We start from the raw sequence: 27,528 nt of genomic DNA on the forward strand, positions 1-27,528 counted from the left end.
TTTAGCGTCCTTTGACACCTTTCATGTTGGGGAGCGGGCCCAAAATCATTCTAAATAATACTCGACGTAAACCGCTGCCGTGGATAAAGGAGAGGCATGAACTGAAATACGTGAAACCTTTGTAAAAGAAAGAAAGCCACTGGAAACATGAACGTTGTGCCGCATTCCAAAGCTCATAGGAAGCTTCAATAAATTGGCTAGGGCGTTACGCTGCTCAGCTCAAGGTCGCGGGTGCGATGCCGGCCGCAGTGGACGCAATTCGGTGGGGGCGAACTTAAAAGAAAAAAAAAACGCTCATGCACTTAGATTTAGATGCACGTTAAAGAACCTCAGGTGGTCAAGATTATTCCCGGGTCCTACCCCCCCCCCCCCCCCCTTTCTACGGTGCGCCTCATAATCGGATAGTGGTTTTAACACGTAAAATCTCATAATTAAACCTTTTAGGCAGCTTTTAGGCAGGAAGTATAATATGGATAGAACTGAACATGCTCTCAGGAACGGAGGAAGCCTAAAAACAGTGAAGAAGAAACTAGGAATTGGCAAGAATCAGATGTATGCGTTAAGAGACAAAGCCGGCAATATCATAACTAATATGGATGAGATAGTTCAAGTGGCTGAGGAGTTCTATAGAGATTTATACAGTACCAGTGGCACCCACGACGATAAAGGAAGAGAAAATAGTCTAGAGGAATTCGAAATCCCAAAGGTAACGCCGGAAGAAGTAAAGAAAGCCTTAGGAGATATGCAAAGGGGGAAGGCAGCTGGGGAGAATCAGGTAACAGCAGATTTGTTGAAGGATGGTGGGCAGATTGTTCTAGAGAAACTGGCCACCCTGTATACGCAATGCCTCATGACCTCGAGCGTGCCGGAATCTTGGAAGAACGCTAACATTATCCTAATCCATAAGAAAGGGGACGCCAAAGACTTGAAAAATTATAGACCGATCAGCTTACTGTCCGTTGCCTACAAACTATTCACTAAGGTAATCGCAAATAGAATCAGGAACACCTTAGACTTCTGTCAAGCAAAGGACCAGGCGGGATTCCGTAAAGGCTACTCAACAATAGATCATATTCACACTATCAATCAGGTGATAGAGAAATGTGCGGAATATAACCAACCCTTATATATAGCTTTCATTGATTACGAGAAAGCGTTTGATTCTGTCGAAACCTCAGCAGTCATGGAGGCATTACGGAATCAGGGTGTAGACGAGCCGTATGTAAAAATACTGAAAGATATCTATAGCGGCTCCACAGCCACCATAGTCCTCCATAAAGAAAGCAACAAAATCCCAATAAAGAAAGGCGTCAGACAGGGAGATACGATCTCTCCAATGCTATTCACTGCGTGTTTACAGGAGGTATTCAGAGACCTGGATTGGGAAGAATTGGGGATAAAAGTTAATGGAGAATACCTTAGTAACTTGCGATTCGCTGATGATATTGCCTTGCTTAGTAACTCAGGGGACCAATTGCAATGCATGCTCACTGACCTGGAGAGGCAAAGCAGAAGAGTGGGTTTAAAAATTTATCTGCAGAAAACTAAAGTAATGTTTAACAGTCTCGGAAGAGAACAGCAATTTACAATAGGCAGCGAGGCACTGGAAGTAGTATGGGAATACATCTACTGAGGGCAGGTAGTGACGGCAGATCCGGATCATGAGCCAGAAATAATCAGAAGAATAAGAATGGGCTGGGGTGCGTTTGGCAGGCATTCTCAGATCATGAACAGCAGGTTGCCATTATCCCTCAAGAGGAAAGTGTATAATAGCTGTGTCTTACCAGTACTCACCTACGGGGCAGAAACCTGGAGGCTTACGAAAAGGGTTCTACTCAAATTGAGGACGACGCAACGAGCTATGGAAAGAAGAATGATAGGTGTAACGTTAAGGGATAAGAAAAGAGCAGATTGGGTGAGGGAACAAACGCGAGTTAATGACATCTTAGTTGAAATCAAGAAAAAGAAATGGGCATGGGCAGGGCATGTAATGAGGAGGGAGGATAACCGATGGTCATTAAAGGTTACGGACTGGATCCCAAGGGAAGGGAAGCGTAGCAGGGGGCGGCAGAAAGTTAGATGGGCGGATGAGATAAAGAAGTTTGCAGGGACGGCATGGCCACAATTAGTACATGACCGGGGTTGTTGGAGAAGTATGGGAGAGGCCTTTGCCCTGCAGTGGGCGTAACCAGGCTGCTGCTGCTGATGATGATGATGATGGAGGGAGGGGATAGAGAGAGATCTTTAGCGCTTGGGATGCAACCTGAGGCTGCCCACACGTCCTCAAGTGAAATGCCGCCATGTATAGCCGGAGGCTTTGTTTTTTATAGACGAAGGCTGTACTTAAGCTAGTGGGGAGTGTGTAAAGAGGAGGAAGCTAACAAAAGGACACAGGCGGAACGGTACGAAAAAAAAAAGTCATGCGGTATATGCATACCTCGTACCTTAGGGAAATACGGATCTCCGATGGTATAGCACACATCATTGTTGTTCCTACAGCACCAGAAATATTTATAAGAAGACAATTCTAGAAGATGTAGTCTCAATGTTAACTTCTGAATTGTAATTTCTTTCTAGGTGAGAAAGGGTAAGATCGTTTCATAAGTGGACGAAACAAAAAATCGCGTAGCGCACAGCGTTCAACTATCTTTCAGCCCGTTTGCTACAACACCCAATATACTATGCTTTCGGGATAGTATATTACACATAGTAAATTACTTTGGACTTTCAATCTTCCTTGTTTTAATAGCGATTGGGAGAGAGTCTAGCGAAGGACCTTTCTGCAGAATAAAGGTTATACACTGACGTTAGTTCAGTTAAGTTTATCCTGTAAAACTAGTCACATTAAAAACTAACGGAAATGCGCGAACGATCGTGGTCGCTTACTTGGGAACCCGAGTGAAGTGGGGACACAAGAGCTTGACGACTTCACCGTGGTAACCTTCGGTGGTCTTGAGGCATTCCTCCAGCACGTGGGATACAGGGATGGCGGTCTGTGTGCGGTAATTATTGCAAGGTTTCACACAACGCCTTTAAATAGTTATGTAATCTGTATGAGTGCTTCAAACTTAAGAGATAAACAGCACGCAGTGTGTATGCATTCGCGCACAACGAAGAGTCAAATACGAATGAAAGCGGCACTGTTCAATGGTTGTTTTTTTTGAAAGCGCCACAAATTAGTTGTTTCCAGGACACAACAAGCCAACGAGCACCCTTTTTTTTAACGTAGCTAGTTCCTGCCAGTAGAAAGGCAGTGATGAGTTATTGTTAAAGCCCCCACATAGTACGACTCTTGAGTATAAAACAAGGCGGCACGAAAAGGCAGAAGAACAGAGGCTAGTTCACATGTAATAAGATGAAAAAGAAATCAGGTCTTAGTTCTTGGTGCCAGAATATAATTATGAGTACAGTGCCCTACCAACAAGCCCACATTTACATCCTGTGCAACAAAGCACAAATATATATCTTATCAAGATCAGGAGGTAAAGAATTTGTTACGTTTTTCTTTTCTGGTAAATGAAACAATCATCCGCAAAAATACATATTTTGAAAGTAATATGAGTGGGAAGATCAGGAATATACTTCGCAGTTCACAGTTGTCGCGCGTCCCATATGCACTATGCTAAGTTTATTAGAACTTTTTCACCCGCCGTAGTTGCTTAGTGGCTATGGTGTTGCGCTGCTAAGTACGAGGTCGCAGGATCAAATCCCGGCTACGGCGGCCGCATTTCGATGGGGGAGAAATGCAAGAACAGTAAAGTACACTGTACAACTGCTACACCTCGAACACTTGCTTCACGTCACGCGTGTACTTAGATGTAGGAGCATGCTAAGGAACCCCAGCTGGTCAAAATTAATCCGGCGTCAGTCACTATACGGCGTGTGTCACAATCAAATCATGGCTATAGCACGTGAAACCCCACAATTAAAAAATATTTCTCTACTTTTAATTATCATATCTTAAGTGCTGGCGCACACTACTGTAAACTTCACAAAGTGTTTTGCCCTGTTTTCGGTCAACACGACAGAGAGAGTAACGGCCCGCTCAGCCGCGCACTCACGTATCCGAGCATGGTGTCTATGCGGGGCTTCTTGACACCCTGCTGGCTGATGATCTGGCCCTTGCTCCAGACGCCGACGTTGATGAAGCGGTAGTGGTTCTTGACTTCAAAACTGAACGACTCCAAGAAAACGGGCTCCTACGAAAGAATTTGGTCGCGCGTTAACTGTTATACACCGTGAAGACAGTGTGAACGCGAACTGCCGCGAGGAGACAGAAAAGGAACATTATGACTCAACACACACGTTGGGATCTATGTACAGCACGTAGCTTTCGTGTAGCGGTTAATTACATGTTCCAAAGCTGTTCATCTGTTCATCTGTTCGTTTGTTCAGCTGCACCTCGTCTTGCAGCGTATCGATTACGTACGGGCCCTGCAAGACGCGGACGCCCCACCACTCGTCCCACGCGACCCAAGCGACCGCGGCCAGATTACACCCCCCCCCCCCCCAGGTATAGGTCCAAATTTCATTACATTTCACCGGTAGACTAGCCGAGATAAGCTGCTGGAGACCCTTATTGGTTAGCTCTACTAGTCATAGCTGAGCCGTGAGGGGGCTTTCACGTTTCGCTGCCTCAATGATTGGCTCCCTTACAAGGCACATCAAAATCCTTGCGAGGATATATATGGTGCACTGATATCAGGATCAGCCCACTAGGTCGCCATCTTTGAGTTATGTTATTAGACTGTCTCCGGAATCGATCCAGTTCAATTGGCCAGACAGCCGTCCCACGCAGAGTGGGTGGAAGAACGAGTGAAAGCTACGCTTTGAAACAACGTACGAAACGTACTCGGTTGGAGAGAACGTAGGTGGTCCGTTTTATCGGGAAGCCCTTGTTCTTGGCTCTCATGAGAATGGCCGCGCTGTCGCCCCTCTTCTCCGGCCGTTCGTTGGTGTCTGCGCCGTTGTCGCGCATGGAAAAGTCGGTTCGAGTAAACGGCACGTATTGCATGTCCAGCACTGGCATTCTAACATTAAAAGATGAGTTAGCGCTTACCGCTGCTTTGTTCTCGCTCAAATCTCGCAACAAAGCCGGGTTTCTTTCTTTCTCTCTTATTCTTTTAATGCCTCTCTCTTATTATTCTTATTGCCTGGATCTTTAGGGACAAACAAACAAACAAACAAACAAACAAACAAACAAACAAACAAACAAACAAACAAACAAACAAACAAACAAACAAACAAACAAACAAACAAACAAACAAACCAGACTGAAAACTATTGTATGCGCACTGTGTCGTAGAATAAACGAGCTGCTGCAGAGATGCAAACTGGTTTCGCTTCCTGCTGGTAACTATGGTCAATGGCAACCTCACAAATTTGCCAGATGTAAAGATGTGCCAGTCAATTACGTTACTCATTTTCGAGACGCCACTGCGGAGGCGGACTTCCTTTTTTTTTTTTAATATGTACGTCCTTGAGAACTGTGGTTAGGAGCGCTGAGGCCCAAAAGACACGTGTAGTGCGATTTGTGGGCTGAACTTCTGCTGAATTATCATATTGACGCCCAGCACCAAAAAATTCATATGAATCTGGCAGTGGTACCAACTTCAACGTATAAACTTCAACGATGCGTACTCAGCACAAAGAGAAATAAAACTGTTGCGAAGTTTGAGCGACAACAAGGCAGTTTATTTAGGATAAACACACACACACGCCGCTGTGTATTCACCATGGAGCACTGAAACTGCAATAGTCGCACACTGAAGGTACTTCAACGTCAAGTGTCGCCGTTTGACTGCCGTAATAAGTTACGACGGCATTTGACTAAACCTGCTCCGCCATGTCAGCATGTTGGGTCGCAAGAGTAGTTAAAACATGTTACTCATGATGCTACCGAATGAGGGAGAGAACGCAGGTGAGCATAAAAATTAAAATTAAAAAAAAGCCGAAGGTTGAAGAATGCAGGTGCGTCTTGGTGAAACGCTAGGTTAAACTTGAGTTAATTTAACCTATCGATAGAATTGATCGAATTCCAAAACGCAATGGAAAGATCAATAGTGTCTGTTGTGTATAAAGGCGGAGACAAAAATGTACCTAAAAGTTATCGATGGATATCCTTCATACCTATCTTTGCTAAAATATTTGAAAAAATCTTAGATTGGCGGTGTAACAGTATTTTTGATCATGATTCAACCGTTCTCAGATTTGCAATATGGTTTTCCTAAGGGGTGATCGACCGAATCCGTATTATCAGACATGAAAGAACGTATCCTATAAAATATTCAAAATATAATAATAAGTATAGCCTTATTTATTGATTTCAGGCAGGCATTTGATTCGCTCGACAATAAAATATCGGCACATAAGTTATAAATTTACGGAATATGCGGGTAAACATCTCGCTTTAGTACAGTGTTACCTATTCGGGACACACAAATCACCTTTGTTACCAATAACAACAGGTGTACCGCAGGGAAGCGTATTGGGACCGCTTCTGTTCAACGTTTACATAAACACAGCATTGTTAAAATCGATTCGACTGTAAAGTTCGTCATGTACGCCGATGATAGCACCGTCCTTCTTTCAGATCCTGACACGAACTCGAAATTGAATGTAACGGAGTACTTAATAAACTTGTTAACTGGTCCCTGTTTAATTAACTTGAAATTAATTCCTTAAAAACAAAAGTTACGTGTTTTCAAGCCAAAAACAAGGTAATGAGAACAGAACATGTCATTAAATATGGCGATGATCAAATTGAAATAATTGAGAGACATACACTGCTCGGTGTAGCATTTTACAGCGAAGCTGTATATTTTTCAAAATTTTCAATGGATTCATATACTTCACGGCTGTGTGAAAGTCTGGTGTCAGTCAGTGGTGCAACATCGTGGTGCCGTAGGTTTCTTCCTTTCAACGGTAAAATTAAAATATATTATGCATTCTTCGTTTCTCGAATTAATTATTGTAGCTCAGTCTGGCTAACAACAGCTAAATCAAACCTATGAAATATTCTAATAATGCAAAAAGAAAGTTATTCGACATTTTGCGGCCTTGAATGTTATGAATCTAATCTGAGCGCTTTTCGAAAATTGAACACAGTTAGCATAAAGAACACGTATGTCTATTGTGTCACATCGTATTTTTATTATTTAAACCAAATCTTTAGGTAGATATAAGAAAAAACGGCCGCCTTACGTTAATATAGACCTGTTATAAGTACGCGCAGCATGGACAGGTGGTGTCTATCACATTTTCGTACAGACTACAAACTACAAATGTTACAGCGTAAGCTTCCTCCAATCCTAAATAAACACAAACAAACACAGTACACGCGGAAACCTCAGTTGCGAGCACTTTTTGTGAAAATTCTGTGATAGTTGTTTGATATATGTCACTTATATTTGTATCTGTTTCGTGCTTCGGTTTCATATAGTTCTTGCTTTGTTTCATTTTTTGCTGATGCTGACTCTGTTAGCAGCAAATTTGCATTAGTACATCGGCTTCTTTTTGCATTTGCTTCTTGCTCGGTTGCTGTAGCTGCCTTGTAACGGCTGTCGGTTGTCAAGCTGTCTATGCAACTTTTAGCCCAGGTAGACATCCACTGCTATATTGTGAATGAATGAATGAATGAATGAATGAATGAATGAATGAATGAATGAATGAATGAATGAATGAATGAATGAATGAATGTGCTTCGCGTAACAATGGTTCTCACGCTAGATTAAATCTGCATAATTTTTTGTCGCAATCATTGCTCAGGGGAGGGCACTTTCGGCACCATGTTGGCGGAAAACCCCTTTCTAATTTTCGAAATTTCAGTTCAAGTCCGGTGAACAGATGGCTTTTCCAAACCAAGTGAAGGGATGAAGGGGTGAAGGGAGTTCCTGGTATTGCGTCGTCCTTGGAGTCTTCAAGGCCTTCCCGAAAACGCTGGACCACAGTACTTTCAGTTAAAGCATCCTTAAACTTCCACGGGCCTTTTGTAACATCTGGTAAATTTCGGCACCATTCTTGTTCAGTTTCACACGATATTTTTTAATGGTCCTTCGTTCCGTTTGTTCGCTGATGTTGCACAAAAAGTGGGCGCATAAAATTCTGCCGTGTCACACCAGTCCGCCAGGTACTAAAGGACAACCAAGTCCCTTTGAGCGGAGAGAGCGGCACCGTTACGCCCTCTCCCACTTTTTGCTGACTCACTGCATTAAACTTTCGGGACAGAACGTCTGCAAATGATATACCCAATCTGGACGCCATCGCCAAAGGCGCTTTGAGTGTTGAGTGTTCATATCATATCCTTTGAGTGTTCACATTGGAGCCAGGGCGTCACATATATCTCACGCCTGAATGTTGTCTCAAGCAAACTTCGTCCTCGGGCTGCTTTTCTAAATGATATTTTTCAATGTAACTTTTAGAATGCATCGCCGCCTTGCCAGTTAAGAAAACATAGGAAGGAGTTTTGTTAAAGGTTGTCTTTTATTCAAGTACGCTCGGGAACTCTTGGCAAATCAATTCGAAAAGCTCGGACTAATAGTAAAAACATGGCCTTTGGAACTTTTTACAGACTGCGAATTGCTTGCTTGAGCGCTCCTCTGTTCGTTCGTTCGTTCGCTCGCTCGCTCGCTCGTTCGTTCGTTCGTTCGTTCCTTCGTTCGTTCGTTCGTTCGTTCATTCGTTCGTTCGTTCGTTCGTTCGTTCGTTCGTTCGTTCGTTCGTTCGTTCGTTCGTTCGTTCGTTCGTTCGTTCGTTCGTTCGTTCGTTCGTTCGTTTGTTTTTCTTATTTTCTTTACCTTTTCCGTTCTTGCTGCCGCTGCTGTCATCAACCGTTAAAAATTGAAACCATTATGAACCCGTGAACTGGTTCAAACCGGTTCGAAAAATTATATTTTTGTTCCGGGGCTGAACCTCAGCCTAACCGAAAGATATGCAGAAGCCTGAACCCTAACCAGAACCAAATCCCGAAACTTCAGTTTGACACTTTGTGTTTGACTGAGGCTGAAATTTGTTTGTTCAATATGTTAAAAGACGGTTATACATTGCATTTTGAAGTAAACGCAAACGGAGCCTCGAAACATATGTATTGTTTTCCTGCACAAAGAGACACAAATAGGGGAGACTAGTGCCAATTGCATGTAGTCAGTAAATTGAACCTTCGGCATCGTGAATTACACATATGAAAATAAAAGGATAATTTCTAGTCGTAGTTCCCCTCAACCTAAATATGTGTTATTTGCCTTTTTTTTTCATTGTTTAAACGCAGTAGCTAAAAAAAAAAAATCTTAACCTCACGGCCTCGAATCCATCGTGCAAGGACATGTACATGCCATGCCAAAATCGCGTCTAGAATGCGTTCGAGGAATATTAATTGCAAGACCAAGTCTTGAGCGAGGCGATCTTTAATAAGCGCTTGGAATACAGCCTGGGTATCACTTGGGCTTGTGCAATCTATGAGCCCTTTGAGTCACGAATTTCAGCGGACTGTTAACTCTTTAATGAGTATATATGTCTTTTCCGGAAACATGGTGCGGATTTAAAGAAAAAAAAAACGCTTTCGTATTATGAATACCAAAGACACCTCCGGCCACTCTTCATAAGTACAATAGGTAATTGATTCTCAATATTGCGTTGTCATAGATGATGCACTGCTTCGAGAAGTGAAGGGAAATGTTTGTTACTTATTCGCAGTGCTGCACAAAGCGACATGCCCATCTTCTTGTCAGATCTAGCAGTGCCTCTTTATAACGTCATCGTTTGGGATTACTCTCTGCACCGAACATTGTTTCTCGTTATCAAAGCATGACACTTGTGTTCAGCGCGACGGAGGCACTTTTTTTTCTTCTGTGCCGTCGCTACTCAGAACAAGCAAAAATCATTCTCATTCCCATAAGACAGCGTGACTGAAGGGGCTCAGCCGATCACTGTTTCTTCCATTTTTCGGCTCCCCAAATCTGCCATATCGCCAATACCGCACAGCCCACTCGCTTGGTTTAATTAATCGGCAATATTGATCTGTGTTTCTTGTGGCGAGAGAACTAAGGGGCTCGATTTTTGGTTAGTTACAACCATAGAAGCAGACAGACAATGACGCCAGATAGGTCATAATGAAAACTAATTATTTGAAACGTAGAAATAATAAGGAAAATGGAAAGCGGTCGAAGAGCAGTCGAATGGCTAGTAGAGAGAGCGGGGGAGGGGGCAGTTGAAGGATGAGTCAGCTGGCCGATTTATACGATTGTGAATGCAGGAGTGCACGGACAGCTTGCTGTCTGCTCCAGAAATTGGAGGCGCCAGCAGCTTCCCCACCACTTTGCAACATCCACGCGTACCACACGGCGCCAATCTCGGAGGTAGTGCGAATCCATTTGTATTTCGTTGAGCATTCGGTTGATGGCGCCACCAATGCGACACAGCTAAAGACACAGCGCACAGCTTGAGGGTGTTCGAACGAACCGCGGAAATTTTCGAAGTAGAAGAAACGAATGTTTGCGATGTTCAGTTGCTTACCCTTTACGGGTGTTGATATAGCGAACATATCGAATCGAAACAATACGAATATTCGAGGAAAACGACTGTAGAATATCGAACCAAATGCTGAATATTTTCTCATTTCGAAACAAATTGGATTACAAAAGTTGCGTAAGGTCCACTTGGTGAGAGAGAGAGAGAGAGAGAGAGAGAGAGAGAGAGACTGATTTACAATATTTGATGCATTTAACGGTATTTACAACTGAACTTCGAGTCAACCGAGCAGACTGTAAATGAGGAACTGGCGATTGTACTTGGGGCACAGTGACAACGACAGCTATGGATCACTAGAGCACAACTTCAAGGAATGCAAACAGGGCGAGCTTACCCAAAGAATAAATTGCTTTGCCTAAATCTAGGAAAAGAAAAATTCATATGTCGTGTAAAGGCGAGGAACCCTTATAGAGTAACTGGAAGTTGTTCGGCAGAAGTTATCTACTCCAAGCGTTTACTCAGCAACCATAGTTCAGTCAGACGCGGCTTCCTCGCATACATTTGCGGCTGCCTTTGTCTCTGTAGACATCACTGATCGTTATCATATTATACGTGAACGGAAACTAGTATTAGACAACTTATACGAATACTGAATTCTCAAATAGAATACGAATCGAATAGCCAGGGCTATTCTATTCGTATTCGCAATTTCGAATATCCCCACATCCCTGTGTTCCCACATCCCTAAAATTAGAATAGAAGATTATTGGTCTTCTTTTATCAGCTGATGAATTTTGCATAGCTCTGCAGCGGTAACGGAGCCTTTTACGTTGCTTCATCCCGACGTAATGCGCAAAAGTTTTCACATAACCGCACGCCATAAGTATAAACGACCGGGTACTGCGTCGTACGCGCCGAGCAGCACGATTTCTTGCGCAAAAAAAAAAAAAAAAACATGTGCTGGAATTACTTTATCGAATATTAATTACGTCCCCCATACTGTACATTTCGTACCCTCGTCACCTTTTCGGTGATGACAGCTAGCAGCGTTAACAGACGTGAGACGGTGGCTCATCAAAAGCGGCATTTTGAATAGAAGGAAGAAATGAACCTTCCGTTTTGTATTGTCGACTAGAGCGTGACGCAAAAGCCTCTACCGTTGCGTGTGTGTTGTGTATGGCATGCCGTTGCTGCCACTTGTAGAGTGGTAGATCATCATCGACGAGTAATAGTGGTTTGTACCCGCATTTCACGGTTAAGTTGGGCAATATGTTGTAAAAGCCGATTCTTGCGAACATCATTGCTTTCGTAATTTTCACCAACGGCGCACAATTCGCGAAGCTCGGTGACGCGACCAATCGGTGCTCGTGTGACAACAAAACTTCAGTTTTATTGCAAAGTGTTTTTTCCTGTTCGGTAAAATTTAGTTGCCGCAAATCACCCCGAAACCTTAATGTCGGTTCAAAAAATAAAGCGTAAGAGAGCACGCTAAAGTCAATGGCCTCATTATGTCATATGGCGGGTGATGCGCTTAATTCTTTGGCCACCATATTAAGCAAGTGCATATTCACTAGAAGCGCGCGCACTTACTTAAGTCGGCAGTCTTGTTGCTGATCTTCGTTTTGTCGTCCTGAGTCACTGTGTGCTCTTCCTGCGCAGACCACCACCAATAACACTCGCGTTATCATGGAGTTAAGTTTTAGTGGCGCTTAATGCCAGCTTTATCAAGAGTTCTGGCCTTTGTCTGTGTCAAAAGCTTTAATGCCTACCGAATGATTTGGCAAGCAAGATTTCAGGGCTACAACTGCACGCCTGATTATCAGACGCTCAGGAAAGTAAGAAATGCCAACCATCCGAAGTTCGACCCAGGTAGCTTCACACCGACGAGGTTGCTAGAGAGGCCCTAGCGTGCGCCAAAACTACGGGTTTCATCGAATAAACGCGACTGACTGTAAAGAGGCGACCCCGAACATCAGTCGGCCGTCAGTGACCCCTGTGCATGCACAGCGTAGTATCTGAAGAGCTCGTAAATTTCATCACCAAAAAATTGATGGCATCAAAATACATAGGGAGTCATACCCTCGACATTTGGTGGAAGCCGAACCCATGACCTTTGGCGTTAATTAGGGCGAATTTAATTAAGGCCTTCGACCTTTGGTGGGAGTTGAACTCCCTTGGAGATTTTGGCGAACCGGCGATATCTGCAAATGTCTGCAAATTAAGTACTAAATAAAATATATATGCATGGACTATAGCAAATTCACTACACATTAATTGCTCTAAAACCAAGGCTGCACTGTGCCGTGCGAAATCCAAGTTATACGAAACGTCTCTTAAGCTAGCGCTTAATAATAACGAAATTGAATTTTACCTAACTTCTAAAACTCTCGGTGTTCTCTTTCACGAACATATGACATGGAATTGCCATACTGAACACATAAGCCATAAACTTTGCAGAATTTTAGGTGTGTTGCGCCGGTGTCAGAATATATTGCCTGTAAAATAAAAATTATTATTATATAACGTTCTTTTTTCTCACTCATATATTGTTAACTGGTTTGGTCCACAGGCTCTAAAGCATCATTAAATAATCTGGTCGTGCTGCAAAAATATGTGTTGCGGTGCGTTGAAGGTGTACCACATAACGCACACGCTGCTTCATTATTTATAAAGTATAGAATCTTAAGAGTAAACAATTATTGCAAATACCAGCTTTTAAGTCAGGAATACGCAGAGGAAGTACCCTCTTACGTACTTTGGCCGATCTGCAACCAAATCCGGCCATTCGCCTCACTCGACATACAGAGAATTTGTATGTACCATGTCCTCGTACTAATTATGGACTGCAAACATTACATTTCTGTCTTCCGAGTTTACTGAACGAGTTGAAATTAACAATTGGACGTTTATGTATCTCGTCCAAAACTGATATACTACATAGGATGTTCTGAATGTGCCATTCGCGTAATATTAGGTCTTTTTTGTGATGGTTAATTAGTGTCATGCAATTATATTTTGCTTCGTTATTCATTGTTTTTTTATATTTTAGATACTTTATTTTACGCTTTGATGTGACGGGCCACATGCGCATTCCATTCGCATTGTCGCTCTCCGCTGCCTGTAATGTTGTAATCTTGTTTCCCGGTTGACGGGGCCAGTCATGCTGCGAAACGCAGCTTTTTTTCCTATCACACCTAACCACGTCTATGTGCATTCTTATGTACCTGCCATACGGTTGAATAAACTCAAGCTGACATCTCCAAGTTGGATTCCAACTGATATCGTGAAGGATGAGATTCGAACCCATTGCCTTTGGTGTTAATTAAGACGAATTAAGTTACTTAAGCGGCAGTTAATTCAGATAGAGTTAATTTAGGCACTCGAACCTGCGACCTTTGGTGGGAGAAAACAGGTAATAGGAAGTAACAGCGCCTTAGAATGAAAATGTCAAGTAATGTAATGCAAGTCTCGTGAGCGGGCAGGCTTTCGTCTTCATCTTCTTTAGCGCATGTTGAACTGACTGTCGACTTTTGCTTTTGTGAAGCGTTACACTTTGCACCACAAGTTACACGCCGTTGCGTTGTTGAAGCCTGTATCGCAAATAGTATCTCAAATAGTGCGGACGGAAAAGGTCGCCTTTCAAAAATGTCTTCGCAGCTATAACATGTCACAGCTAAAATTAATGATATCCATGACATGTTCTCCACTTACTAAATTCAGGGGAGGGAGGAACTGTTCGTTTTGTCATCTTTGCATATACGAACGGGTGCTGGGATGTCTTGTAGCTCACGTAGGGACACATAAGGATCTCTTGAGGTTTCTGTAAGGATTATTGTTAAGAAGGGCTGGCAACGCTGTGTACACCACGCACGCAGTGGCCTTGAAACCCTTCACGAGGCCTGTACCTACAGCGCCGTACACAATTAGGAACACCTCATTATAGTATTTGACTTGACATGACCTTACATATATATATATATATATATATATATATATATATATATATATATATATATATATATATATATATATATATATATATATATATATATATATATATATATATATATATATATATATATTAATAAAGTATTAATGTGCAAATCTTCGTTCCAAGATTTGAGTTGGTTCGAGGCGTTGTATACTATTTAGGTGTCCCTGTTAAGAGTAAATTATTCTGCGTAATTATTTAAAAAAAAGAATGATGGGAATGTGACCGATGGCACAAGAACACCTTCCGAGCGAATTTTAAATACCGTCCGCACTTTTCTGCGTTACGCAGCAGCAAGCGCTGATATTAGATTGCACTGCATGAGTCGTGACCACACGTAATTTCAGCGCACGTGTTCTGGCGGCGGCGAGGAGCTCAGTGCCTTTAGCTTGTCCCACTTGAAATCCTTTTTCCTCTCGACGTTGATGACGACCCTGCAATGAGCGTTCAATAATAATAATATTTGGGGTTTTATGTGCCAAAACCACTTTCTGATTATGAGGCACGCCGTAGTGGAGGACCCCGGAAATTTTGACCACCTGGGGTTCTTTAACGTGCACCTAAATCTAAGCACACGGGTGTTTTCGCATTTCGCCCCCATCGAAATGCGGCCGCCGTGGCCGGGATTCGATCCCGCGACCTCGTGCTCAGCAGCCCAACACCATAGCCACTGAGCAACCACGGCGGGTAATGAGCGTTCAGTTCGTCGGTTTTCGCGGAGGCGAACGTTATGTTCTGCTCTCACGCGCACGAAGACACAAGACACAAGCACGGGATAAGGATAAACGCATGTTTACACAGCTCGTGGGCTTTGTTAAGTATCGCCCCTCACAGAGTACAAAAAGAAATACGTAATTGAATGCACGTTGGCTGCCTGCCAGTTTTCTTCTGCATCGAAGCAGCAAGCTACAACGACCATACAACGACGGCTAATAGGCACTTACTGCTCTCCGGCTTTGGATAGGACCTTGGCTGCTTGCTTGAAGTCGACTATTCGAACTCCTTCAATGGCAGCAATCAAGTCTCCCTAAAGACAGTGATAAGAAAGCAGTCAGTCTGCTCGCACATGCTTTCAAGACACTAATATAACGATGCTAGTGCCGCGCACCAATTACATACCTAGTTGGGAAATGCAGTGCAAGGGAGACAGGGACTAGGAAAACGTGGAGCACTGGACGAGCGCTGATTAGACAAGCGCTGGTCCAGTGTTCGGTGTTTTCTTTGTCCCTGTATTCCTCACGCTGCATTACCCAATTAACAATGAACCCACTCGCCCAAATTAAACTTCTGCTTGAATTAGATACCGACGTTATTTTTTGTTTCCTCGTTCCATCGCAAGGAAGCCTACTGAGAGTGAGAGCCAAAGATTCCTAGTGCAAGCAACGAGGAATGAAAAAAAAAAGAAAAAAGGAAACATGACTATTGCCATAGCCTGCAAGTGTTCCATGCTATATGCATATCAGATATACAGGGTGGCTTTCTTTTTTTTTCTTTTTTTTTGCGGCACCAAACGCTTTCCATAGCAGATAGCACAATTCTAACCCCTGGTCTACATCACTCGATGAGGCGGCGATTGCTTCTACAAGAAAGCAAATTAATAATTACCATAATTACGCTGAATAACTTTATAATTAATAATGTTATGCCAGCTGTATTTTAATCTATGAATTGTAGCTAATGAGTTTGTCAAGCGTATTCACTTGGAATGAATTCTGAGGACCGCACCTGTTTCGAGATATTAATGTTCGAAGTGTCCGACGGAATACATTGGCGTTCCAATTATTGTTGGGTTTCAATGCATAAAACAGCATTTTATTAAAGAAAGTAACTGGAACGCCATTGTATTTCGTCTGCGACAAATCTAGACCGTCAACACGTGGTGCGAGCGAACGTAGCGGCGCTCACACCGCGAATCTTGAACGTTGAGAAAATCACATCGCACTTAATCTAGGCACCCAATCTTGTTACGGCACAACAGGTTAACCACGTTCTCACATTGAAGAAAAGGCTCAACTCCGATCCGGCATTTCGATTCCGGCAGTTTTCCATGGCATTGCTCTCGGTTTCGCGCAAGCACATACCTACGACACATTAGCTGTCACTTGGAAAACGAATGGAATCACAGAAGCACGCTTCCCCGCAAAACATTCATATCTACAGTGAAGCTAACTTCGGCGGACTTCTAAGAACGTACAGAGCCCCCACGCTACGGCAAACACCTCATTAACATTCAAGCCTCAATCGCATCCAGAATCTCGAATCAAAAGCTGCAGATTCACAATCGTTTTATTGCGCAATAATGCAATAACAAATCTCCACAGTCAACTGATCCGACTGCAGGCCAAGACTGTGTCGATAGATATGCACGGTAGGCGTTACAGCACTCGTTTATGTCACGTAAACTGTAAGAGATATCCCTGTTTGTTACGTCAAACTGAGCACCAATCAGGTGCTTCGTCTAAGCGTGGACGGCCTTATACTTACATCTAATGGGGGTTCACACATACATTCTATGCCGGTTGAATAGGCGGACGCGGCTTCAGTAACGTAGGCGTGTTGAACACGGGCAGCAAAATCTTGGTGAACCTTTCCACCTAGTAACATTAAACATGCCGTTACTATCGTTGGACACAACTTAGAATTACCGATAGGGCTTCGAATTGTTATTATCATTTCTAGCTTTTTGTGTTCACCCTTTCGGTTTCCGGAATACAGCTGCGCTCATGACGTCGGTGAGACGAAAAATCTTGTGTAACAGATGACTGATCTGAAGCTGATCTCGTAGCTAACTCAAACGAAAACAAAGCGAGAGAAAAAAAACATTACTCGACATTTTAAGCTGCTTTGAAGCCATAAGTGTGTAAATGTTAGCGCCTGGTACGCATCACCACAGGAAATTGCGCACATGAAATCCAAATCGGTCAGTCAATCTCTATTTCATCTCTAAGGGAGAAAGGGCGATTGCGGAAAAAGCTGCCTAGGAACAGCTTGGCAAAGCCAGGTTCTCCCATGTACAGCTCGATGGCATCGAGCCGCCTTCTATGAACATGGCCGGAACAAAAAAACAAACAAACGAAAAAAAAAACAGAGATGCCGACAGCATGTGCTGCGCTCGCACATGCGGCATAAATAAAATGCGTACTGCCTTTCGTACAAGGTGATCTTGGTAAAAACGGAGAAAAAAAAACATAAGTGAGCAAAGAAGTGCAACTGGCAACAGATGCAAAGCACAGGTGTATATGCCTTGCGGTAACAAAAGCGAAATAAGGAGCTAAAGATAACAAAAGAAAGAGATAAGAATCACTCATTCTCTGTTTACAAAACCGATAAAGAATTAGAACGTATTCAGACCATGTTCTTCTCTCATAGAGAATACAACTGAAACGAATTGAAGGCCAGTCTCGCATAAACCGTGTCACAGAAACTTGTCGGGTAGGAAAAAAAGGCTGCATATCAAACGCACTTAATTTGTTAGGTGTGGCTAAGTATAAGTAATCTGATTGGGCAGATTGCACAGCCCTGTGTTTCTATAGCGATATATTGAGCCTTGACACAACCCGTTGGTTACAATGGACTTGGTAGTATCGTACAAACGAAGAACACATTTCGGACATTTCGGACATTTCACGATTTTCGCGTGGGTGGGTTACGTGCTCTGGATCATTGGAGTGGCTGGATCTTTGGAGTGGAGACCTTTGGAGTGGGTGGCTACATGAGCAGGCGTAAAGTAAGAGGTCCAGTATAAATTTAGATGCCTCGCTAGTACAAACGTTCGTGCTTTTTGTCGAGCTTAAATTTGTGCTAAAATTGATTGATTTCAACATTTATCGTGCCGTAAATGTGCCTAAGTTTGCCTTTTCAGAAAATTCTGGGGCCAAACTGAGAAAGATCTTTTTGTTCGTATGTGCTGCTGGCTATTGGCCAGCCGCCTTCGCTAATAATATGTCCATCATTTAGGATTGACTCTTACGAACAGTTTTTCCGTACGAACGCTTTTGTGAGTACGTGCCCTGTGGCCGAGTTTACAAACCCTTTGTTTCGGAAGTGCTCATCGCCATTGGCCTGTCGCCTTCGCCAGTAATAGTATTACGGGGATGCTGCCTTCGTTCCGTAACTATGTTTCCAGCTTTAGGATTGGCTGAATATTTTTTCTCGCGAACACTTCTGGCGTAAGACAACATTCACCGCACTCCAGAAGCTGCACATATCAGCGAAGGCGCTCGAGCAATTGCAAAGAGCAGCAATTAATAATAATAATAATAATAATATAGAAGAGAGAGAGAGAGAGAGAGAGAGAGAGAGAGAGAGAGAGAGAGAGAGAGAGAGATCTTTGCAACTTGGGCCTCTGGTTCCGAAAGGTACCCATTGTGTGGCTGTTGAAGGTGTTGCGATTCCATTTCATGAGTATAATAAGCTCTCATTTGCGGTCACTGCAGTCGTAAAGATAAGAGCGACTGACGTTAAAGACTCCGTGAGGTATTCGAATGCATGGTTACTTCATACTTACCTCCATCAGCCCGCCGGCGGCGAGTGGAGAGTTACGAGTGAGGCTTTCAACGTATACGACTTCGCGGCGTCTCCCTTCTACCGTTTTCTGATATGCAAAACGAAAAGAACAGACAAAAATCATGAGAGATGCGGAGTTGCATTTAGCATAACGTGAGAACTGGGCACAGATTACGCTGACACTGTATACACGTTGCTATTCCTGTGATATGCAATACATGCATTTTTTTTTTTAATTCGCGAACGCTTCACGAGTTCATATCATACACTGAAAGCGTGGAGCTCGGGAACTGCGGAAATAAGGTCTATGAAGACCGAGATGATCGATTCAGTGATAAGTGATTAAGCGATAAAGTCGCTTTACTTTGTCACTTAAAACTTCATTGTGTATGTTTGCGTCACATAGTTGATGATGATAGGTATATACATCGGTGGCGCTCCTTGGCTGATATAGTTATTTTTGGTTCGCCGCTTGAAACAAATGCCTGTCCATCAAATCAAACAAGAAGTCCACTAAGCCTTTGAATGTGTAACGAGTCAAGTTGAGCGTTGTTTTTTTCACGCCGCATACTTCAAATACAGTGCTCATTGGGCGAAAACTAGAGAATGCTCTTCTCGTGTAGTATACAGACTGCGAGAGAAAAGTATCCGAACAAAAATGCCTTCAAACAAAAATGCGTTCAAACAAAAAACCTTCAAAAGACGCAAAAATGTGGCCTGTTAGTTGCATAAACCATCTGTATAAACCTTAGGAAGCATCTCATGATGTTTTCTGGAGCGCGTTCACTTGCGGATAAAATTTACCCCGAAACGAAAGGCAGGAAACATCCTCGAGCTTTGAGAATTCGCTAGATTCAGATAATTATACAAAAGTTATAGGCATGCAATGCTATTGAATTGACTGCATAGTTTCCTGCTTTTTGTTTCCTTATTCATAATGAATGGTGCCCTACGAACTCTGTCCCTATACTTAGAATAGGCAGCTCACGACATGGCTGCGAGGGCAGACAAATTCTATAGAAGCGCCAACATAACTTGTGACCGAGACCCACAGTGTTCTTCTATATCAAAATACTTAGTACTGTCTTACTGCTAAGCCTTTCAGGTTTTCTTGGTTAAGTAGTCTGACACAAAATTCGAAACAAATGAACCTGAAGCAGGCCGAAATTTAGGCTTAGCGCTGATCCCGACCTCGAAGCCTTATCTGTCTCCAACGTAAAGGCGCTTTCTTAATGCGAAAAAGACGCGCTTTGCATTGGAGTTTCGTTAGGCTTAGGCTGTAGGCCTAGTGTGGTTGGTCTCTGTGATGCATGGCGGCGCGCTGGCACATATAGCACGACCATACGCTATATATGTCAACCTGCCGAATGGCTCTTAACGCAGACATACGCTAATTACTCTATCAAGGCTCGAACATGTGTGTGATAACGTTTATGCCGGTATTACGGTTGTATTCGTGACAACGCGAAAAACCTCAGAAATATAGCAGCCATGCGAGGTTATTTATTTATAATTAGCGCCGATTTAAACATTGCAAGACGCGTATATTAAAGAAATATTTGAAGGGTTCATACGTTCCTGAATTCGACTCCAATGGCTACGCCGACCGGCTTGAAGAGTTCGAGGCTGATGTTCTGCCACGGCGTTCCCAGCACTTCGTCCATGTCGATCCACTCCAGCTCGTCTGTGGCGGAGAAATGTAAATTGCTCCCTTTGTGAAACGGCCCGTGTTCGCAAAAGCGCTTTGTGCGTTAAAGTGGCTCGTAAAAGACAGGCGCTGGCCAAATGGTGATAGCAAACATATATTATTAACAAGCACAGACGGCCAATGACTGGGTGTTTTACGAAGAAAAGCGTTTATGGATTTGGTCAAAGCTACCTTTCTTTTTTTCTAAATTCGAAGGTTCAGAAGGTACAGACTTTCGTGGCGCTAAAGGATAAACGTCACACACACAAAAAAAGTCGACTTGACTAGTTCTGATGATTGGTACGAAGCAGAAAAGCAGTAGCTGTGTAGAACCGACGGGAAAAAGAGAGAAATGTTTAGAAACAGAAAATTATTTGAACCTGTGAAATATAAAGGTGATTAGAAGCAAAATTTAGGAATATTGCCATGGCAAAAAGGGTCGACGTCTTTTTGCAATATATAATTCAAGCAATACGAATAAATACCGACAAAAATCTGGTTCACTTGAGGAAACTGAAAATAACATTAGAAATTTGTGTAATTAATCCCTTGAGCATGTAAAGTTTGCGCAAAGCAGAGGGAGTACATTCATTAAGAGCGACTTTCTTTTTCGTCACAAGTAATCAGCAAGCGAGGAAGCTCATCATGTTTATTCTCGTGAAGGCAAACAGAACGAAAACAACTCTATATACTATACACTGGACGCGTTCTCTGAACTGAAGCCAAGAATAATCTTATCTTTAACAAAATTAAGGCATGCAGCATCTCAGAAAGGTGGCATGAGGAACAAATATCCGAACGTGGAACTTTTGAAGTGTTATAAAAATGGCTCAATTATCATAGAAGCTTTTTTGTCATATGTGGAAGCAATCGTCGAGTGTTTAGGTGAATTGGAGGGAGCTTGTGACACTTCAAGCACCCAAATTCACAATCACGACTGTTCAGAGAATGACAACATATTATTCGGAGAATATTTACATGGGGGCCACCAGTTAGCTGTAAAGATGCGGTACAGAGACGTAGTCACAGATTCCTTGAACTTGTGGGCTTTTGCGAAACTTCGGGAAAAACCACGGGGCCCGTGTTCACAAACGCTTCTTACTGCTAGAATTGTTCGTAAGAGAAAATTTCAGCCAATCCTGATGCTGGACATATTATTAGCGAAGGCGGTTGGTCAATAGCAAGGAACACCTTGTGTACGAACGAGTAGCTTTGCGATTTTGGCCGCAGAAATCGGTGTCACAAAGTCGGCATAACTTGTTCCATGCAGTGTTGCTGGCACTCACGTATGTTTACACCTTTGTTCTTAACCATGTCAACTATCCTTCAAGTATTCTTGATTATTGTAAAAATCACTGAACCAGGAGAACTTTAAGAAGATTAATGGCATCGTATCTCCTTACCCAGAGAGATCATGCAGTACAGCTGGAAAGAGCCTTCGCAGAGTACAAGTCTGGAGCACTCCACGACGGTTATCTCGAGGGTTCCGGTCTGGCTCAACTTCTCGTGGTGCGTGGAAAGAACGCGAAGTTCAGGGATCAGGAAGAAAGGCTTGATCGCAATCACGTAAGTCGGCAGGTTGAACTTCGAGCGAAGCTTGCGTCGCACCTGTTTTTCAAGAGGGAAACGTCGTCACCGGAAGCCGCGCGAATCGTCAAACTGAAATCTTCGTTTCTTTCTACGTCGACCACGGGAGAAAGACGATTGATTTTTAGACACACTCTTCACTGCGACTGCAATTAAGGCGTCATCGCTGTATTGAAAGTCGGCTGGTTGAATTTGGAACGAAGATTGTGTTGCGCCTGCTTTCAGAAGAACAACGTTGTCGGGCCGCAAACTTCAAACGAAAAGGTGTGCTTCATTTTGAATCGAATGCCGAGCGAAGTGATTGTGGTTAAAATAGATTTTTTTTTTACGTAGAGCATAGTGAGTTCGATGGCACAGCATTCGCAAGTAAGTTGCAGGCTCGAAATGTAACGCGACTTTTGACGAGAACTTAAACCGCTGAATCATGCACAACTACCTAGCCCAATCTTTGACTATAAGCTATAGAGCCACGTTTAATAACGTACTCGAAGATACGGCGTTATTACGTTTATACGTATGCACATACATTGCACACCTGTCGCTAAATCGTCAATGGCAAGTCAGCGCTTGTCCCGTCTCGTTTACGACCCTCTGTTGCATTTGCGCTGTTCGCGTTCAGTATGGATTACAAATGAGCCCAGTCAGCCACCTTGCTGAGTTATGTCCCTATATGTCACCGCGTAAATATATATAGCCGCAAGAAGTGGCAAGTTACAAAAGTAGGCTTCTAATTTGAAAAGCTAAACTTGTGGATTGGGCACAATGGACACACATTAAGAATTCTGTGAAAGCCCCAGAAAACATGAGAGTCGCCTTGTACACAAAGGGCGTTTCTTAACGCGAGCGCGCACTCACCAGTCCAGTCACCGCTCTCGCGAACTGCGGATAATTTTGGCCTTGAAGCGATGACTCTACTGTTATGGACACCTTCGGTTCCTGTAAAGCCCAGAAAAAAGAATGCACGTTCATCATTGACTTGATGGTTACGTCACTATGAATAGATACATGTAACCCTGCCCTTGCATTCTGGCATCGTTAAGCCGGGATGAAGTACGGCAGGGTGGGGCGTAATGACCGATGACAGGCTTTAGTTTGCAATGCCACGCCAAAGTGTTCGCTGCTTCGTGAATAGTTCTGAACAGCTTCGCGTGCTCGAAACCTAGTCGGGCTGCGAAAATCTTGTGCCGAATTCACGCAGCTTTTCATTCGTGGCTGCAAACAAAGCTTCGATATATAGTTGATGGCTGCGCATGTCACACCTTTTGCCACATCCATATTTTTTTTATAGTCACTCTTCCCAGCTGTCTCCTTCTGCTGCGACTCTACTATACTGCTGGAAATCGGTATACCTTCTTTCCCACGTAGCCTGCTTTCAGATACGAAACATCATGCGCATATGCTGCGTCACAACATCAGCTCAAATGGTCAGCACCAGCTTCGCGCGCAGAGTGCCTAAATTCTCGTATATATATTACTTTATGGCTCTCTTGCTTTGAGAGAGAAGAAAGGTACTATAGCGTAGTGGTTAGGCAGATTACGGAGTGGTGAATCGCGAGACTACGGCGATGACACTCGAGAAAGGCGGTGTAACGTTGCTACCAACTGCCGCGAGATGCGTTCAAGAGCAACGCCTCTTTTATAACGGAAACCTTGTCCGAATTAACGTGTGCAGTCACGCTAGAGCGCTGATAGCCAATGCACTTCAACGGGAAACACAGGTGACGATTAGTGTGAGAGTATAACGTTATTAGCTTGCAGTTACGCTGTTGTCTTAAGAGGCGTTGGCGAAGAGTGTCAGTATCTAATTGGCGCGTCAACGATGCAACTGACCTCGTACAAGGCGAAGGACCAGTGGGTGTATGGCTTCCGGGAAAATTGCAGGCGGCCTTTGGCTGCTAAGCGGTTTACCTTGATGACCACGGACGCCTGGGCCCCCACGTTGAGCTCCGCGTCAATGCCGATGGAGAAGCCGCCCGGATACTCGAAGCTGCAGAACATGTCCAGCTCCTGCAGGTTGACGAGGCGAGAACGTCGTATGCGTGATGTGAAACTATACAGGTGTCTCGATTTCGCGTTCCTGGAATTAACGGCAGCTCACGAGAAACGCCACGTGCCAACATGCGCGCACTGTGGAAGCCTAACACATTTTGCCTCAAGAGGACCGCGACTTCCAAGCTCAGCTGGTATACGTACTCAGCGCGCAAATTCAGAGATAAACAGTAACCGTCCATTGGCGTTAATACCAACGGCAAGAAAAGCGCGAGATTAATGGACACGATGAGACCGTGTAGTGCGGAGGCAGCCAACAAACACCTGTTTGTTGGCTTCTTATGATATGACTATATATATATATATGCACACACGGGAAGCACCCCACTGTGGCAATAGTTGTTATGCAAAGCATGTTACAGGTGGCTGTCCAACGAAAATGGACCAAAATATTTGCATAGGAGGAGCATTTGTGTGTGTAAATTACGTGTGTTTGCGGCGATAGCAGCAAGGAGGCATCGATAGTATGACGGCAGAAGGGGCGCAAACACTGACTTGTTTGTGCCTTCGGCGAGGAAACATTGCAACCTGTGCCAATACCGAAGAGGATTCAATGTTGGGAAAACGCTCTGTTTCATGAGCAACCGTGTTGCTGTGAACGAGATGCGCGCGACGGACCGTAGTAAGGTCGGCAATTATTTGGCGCACGCGGCTTGTGTCCTCGCTTGTTTTAAGGAAATTGTTCCTATGCCGTATAACGCAGGCGACGATCGCCTAAAAACTTTATTTAGCTTTGGTAGGGAAGAAGCCATATGCACGTGTCTGTGGTTTAATAAATAGAGCATCGGGCTTTTTGTGCTGGGCGACACGGTTTAGATCTCACCATCATACTCGTTTTTTTTTTCTTTGATAAGGCTCGGAACGATGCGAAATAGGAACCTCCCTATGGTGCCTCGTGTCAGGCACATAATGTTTCGCATTAAAAAGCCAGTACTTAATGCAAGAATGCCAAGGCAGTGGGCTCCTGATCAAACCGGACATAACGCACTGGGGGCGTTCTGCCACCTGCACTGGTACGTTGCAACTTATTTGCACTCGTGAATGAAAGTAGTTCCGATGCGTTTTTGTATAGCGTGCAAGGAAATTTGTACAATGTTATGTAGGGACGGGGACGAAAAAAAAAAAAAACAATACGCTGTCGCATCTCTACGTTGAAGTAAAAATGCCAATCTCTAATCACAGCTTTATAAGTGTTGACGCTACAGTAGCGGTTTATCTGTATACACTGTAAGATAATTCACACCCTTAAAAGTGAAAAAGGGTGTTCATTTATTTTACAGTGCACTCTAGGACGCGAAGAATGCCGTTCACTCGGGATGCCTGCCTTTACAGGCACCAAATGTGTTAGTCTCATTTTAGTGCTCACAGCGTATTTTGGGGTAGAGTTTTATTGACCTTTCTGCTCAATAAAGCCTGGCCTTCTGACCTAAGACGAAAAAAAGAACGATACGTGAGGCCTCTATGTGAGTCTATTTATCGCTAAAGACGCGCTTGTCGACTACTGGCGATAAGAAATCAAAATACACTTTTATAGACTTTCTTCCAAATGTTCGAGCTAAAGTTGTAACGAGCCTATAAGACTGTTGTCAATGTTTACTCAAAGGGGCTTCTTTTTGAGCGCAAGAGCGGTTATCCCAGAGCCCGTTAACGTACTCTCCACGACAAAAAAAAAAAAAAAAAAAAAAAAAACGCGAGCGAGCGAGAGAGAGAGAGTGCGACGTGACAGCAGTAGCAAAATGACGAAGTTCTTATAAATTTGAACTTGTGAATTTGTAGGTGACAGCTTAATGCCGTTGAGGCAAAGGGAACTGAGTGACAATAACTTGCAAGGACTATACCATTGGACTTTTTTGTCTGCCGGCCGTACGCCACCGCTTAAATGCCTGTGCGCCATATTCGAAGTGCGTACTCACCTCGATTGTCTTCCAAATCTCATGCAAAGTGACACTTTCCACTGCGATCTTGTTGACGCTCACAAAGTCGTTACCGAAGTCAATCTCTCGTATCTAAAGGCATAAAACAGGGAACGTGCTTTAGTACGTTTGCTTTCTTGCACTTTCATCTCGATCCTAACCTGTAGTTTGCTTAAGACTTTGCTAGCGGGACCACGAAGAACCGCACGAAAAGCCTTGTTTATTTTCGAAAAGGAGACGCTGAAAAAAATAAAAGAGAAAGAGAGGAAGGCGACAGAAGTTAGACGCACGTACGACAGCGTTATACTTCTTGCTTCGGTACGCGAGATCTCAAAGAACCCAAGAAACGCGTTTTATCGATGCCCTACGCAGCTCATTTCTTTCCGAGGCTGTCTGCATCCCAGTAAGTTACAACAAGAATGCTGAATAGTCAGTGTTCAAGAGACAGTGTTTTAAACCTTGGAGTCCTGGCACCAGGCCATTGGGCCTTGGAGCCCGTTACAATGTATGTATGGGAGGAGGGACCTTAGTCAGGCAGAGTTCATCTGCCTTTAGTCCTTCCAACCCAGGCAATGTATGTCTGAATGAACAAACTGAAAACTGAAAACTGAAAACAAAGGAAGCAATCACAAGATATATCAGCTTTCCGGCGTAGCAATACACGAGGCTTCATCGACGAAACAGTATGACTGAAACATACACAAAGGCCCCCAGTTGTCACCTTACTATCCTTGTAGACAACGCTAGACACAGCAGCTGCGAAACGTCGGTCCAAAATTAACGCAAGTGAGTTAGGCTTTCTACGCCTTGTCGGTTGACTTACCGACGAATCAGAGCAGATTCTTTCCACTCCCTGAATAGAAACTGGCTAGCGAGGTTGGCCACGAGCAATGTGTCGCGCTCTTTTTTCCAGTCTTCAGCTTTGACGGCTTTGAGAAGTTTCTGCGTACCAGAAAATTCAACCAGGAATTTTTTTCTTTTGCTTCAATACAAACGTACGAATTGCACAACCACGAATTGGCGTATCGGGAACATTCATATCTGGAAAACTTTCAGACTGTTTGTTGCCCATTGTGAAATTGAGTGGGCTTGCTGCAAACAAACAAACAAACAAACAAACAAACAAACAAACCGATGAAAGGCCTGCACTGGGAAAGAAATGCCTTGGTATAGTGACCTAGTGTCATCGCATGCCGCTTGCCTTGTAAGCTCATGTTTCATATCGTATGGAAGGTTCTAAAGCAGTTTGTGGTAGAGAAGGTGAATCTAGAGAGCTTGTGGGATATGCATGCGCATATCCATATGCGTTTATGATATACCGTTTATCCGTC

At 43.6% G+C, this 27,528-nt stretch overlaps 2 protein-coding genes across 2 annotated transcripts in view; one reads left to right on the top strand and one right to left on the bottom strand.

Moving 5' to 3' along the window:
• The window catches only part of rdgC (retinal degeneration C), a 352,883-nt gene that overhangs the window by 39,020 nt on the left and 286,335 nt on the right, over nucleotides 1-27,528 (top strand). The window lies entirely within an intron of this gene.
• The window catches only part of LOC135898121 (PDZ domain-containing protein 8-like), a 47,625-nt gene that overhangs the window by 16,604 nt on the left and 3,493 nt on the right, over nucleotides 1-27,528 (bottom strand). The window contains exons 3-16 of the mRNA XM_065426868.1: nucleotides 27,021-27,139; nucleotides 26,359-26,437; nucleotides 26,198-26,290; nucleotides 24,066-24,242; nucleotides 23,091-23,171; nucleotides 22,052-22,256; nucleotides 20,536-20,645; nucleotides 18,963-19,049; nucleotides 15,400-15,482; nucleotides 14,808-14,889; nucleotides 12,055-12,115; nucleotides 4,853-4,959; nucleotides 4,062-4,199; nucleotides 2,887-2,993 (exon numbers count right to left, since the gene is read on the bottom strand). Coding sequence (XP_065282940.1) covers nucleotides 2,887-2,993; nucleotides 4,062-4,199; nucleotides 4,853-4,959; nucleotides 12,055-12,115; nucleotides 14,808-14,889; nucleotides 15,400-15,482; nucleotides 18,963-19,049; nucleotides 20,536-20,645; nucleotides 22,052-22,256; nucleotides 23,091-23,171; nucleotides 24,066-24,242; nucleotides 26,198-26,290; nucleotides 26,359-26,437; nucleotides 27,021-27,139 — 1,529 coding nt within the window. The remainder of the gene's footprint in view (nucleotides 1-2,886; nucleotides 2,994-4,061; nucleotides 4,200-4,852; nucleotides 4,960-12,054; nucleotides 12,116-14,807; nucleotides 14,890-15,399; nucleotides 15,483-18,962; nucleotides 19,050-20,535; nucleotides 20,646-22,051; nucleotides 22,257-23,090; nucleotides 23,172-24,065; nucleotides 24,243-26,197; nucleotides 26,291-26,358; nucleotides 26,438-27,020; nucleotides 27,140-27,528) is intronic.

This window comes from Dermacentor albipictus, chromosome 3 (genome assembly GCF_038994185.2).
Source record: "Dermacentor albipictus isolate Rhodes 1998 colony chromosome 3, USDA_Dalb.pri_finalv2, whole genome shotgun sequence".
NCBI classification, from domain to species: Eukaryota; Metazoa; Arthropoda; class Arachnida; order Ixodida; family Ixodidae; genus Dermacentor; species Dermacentor albipictus.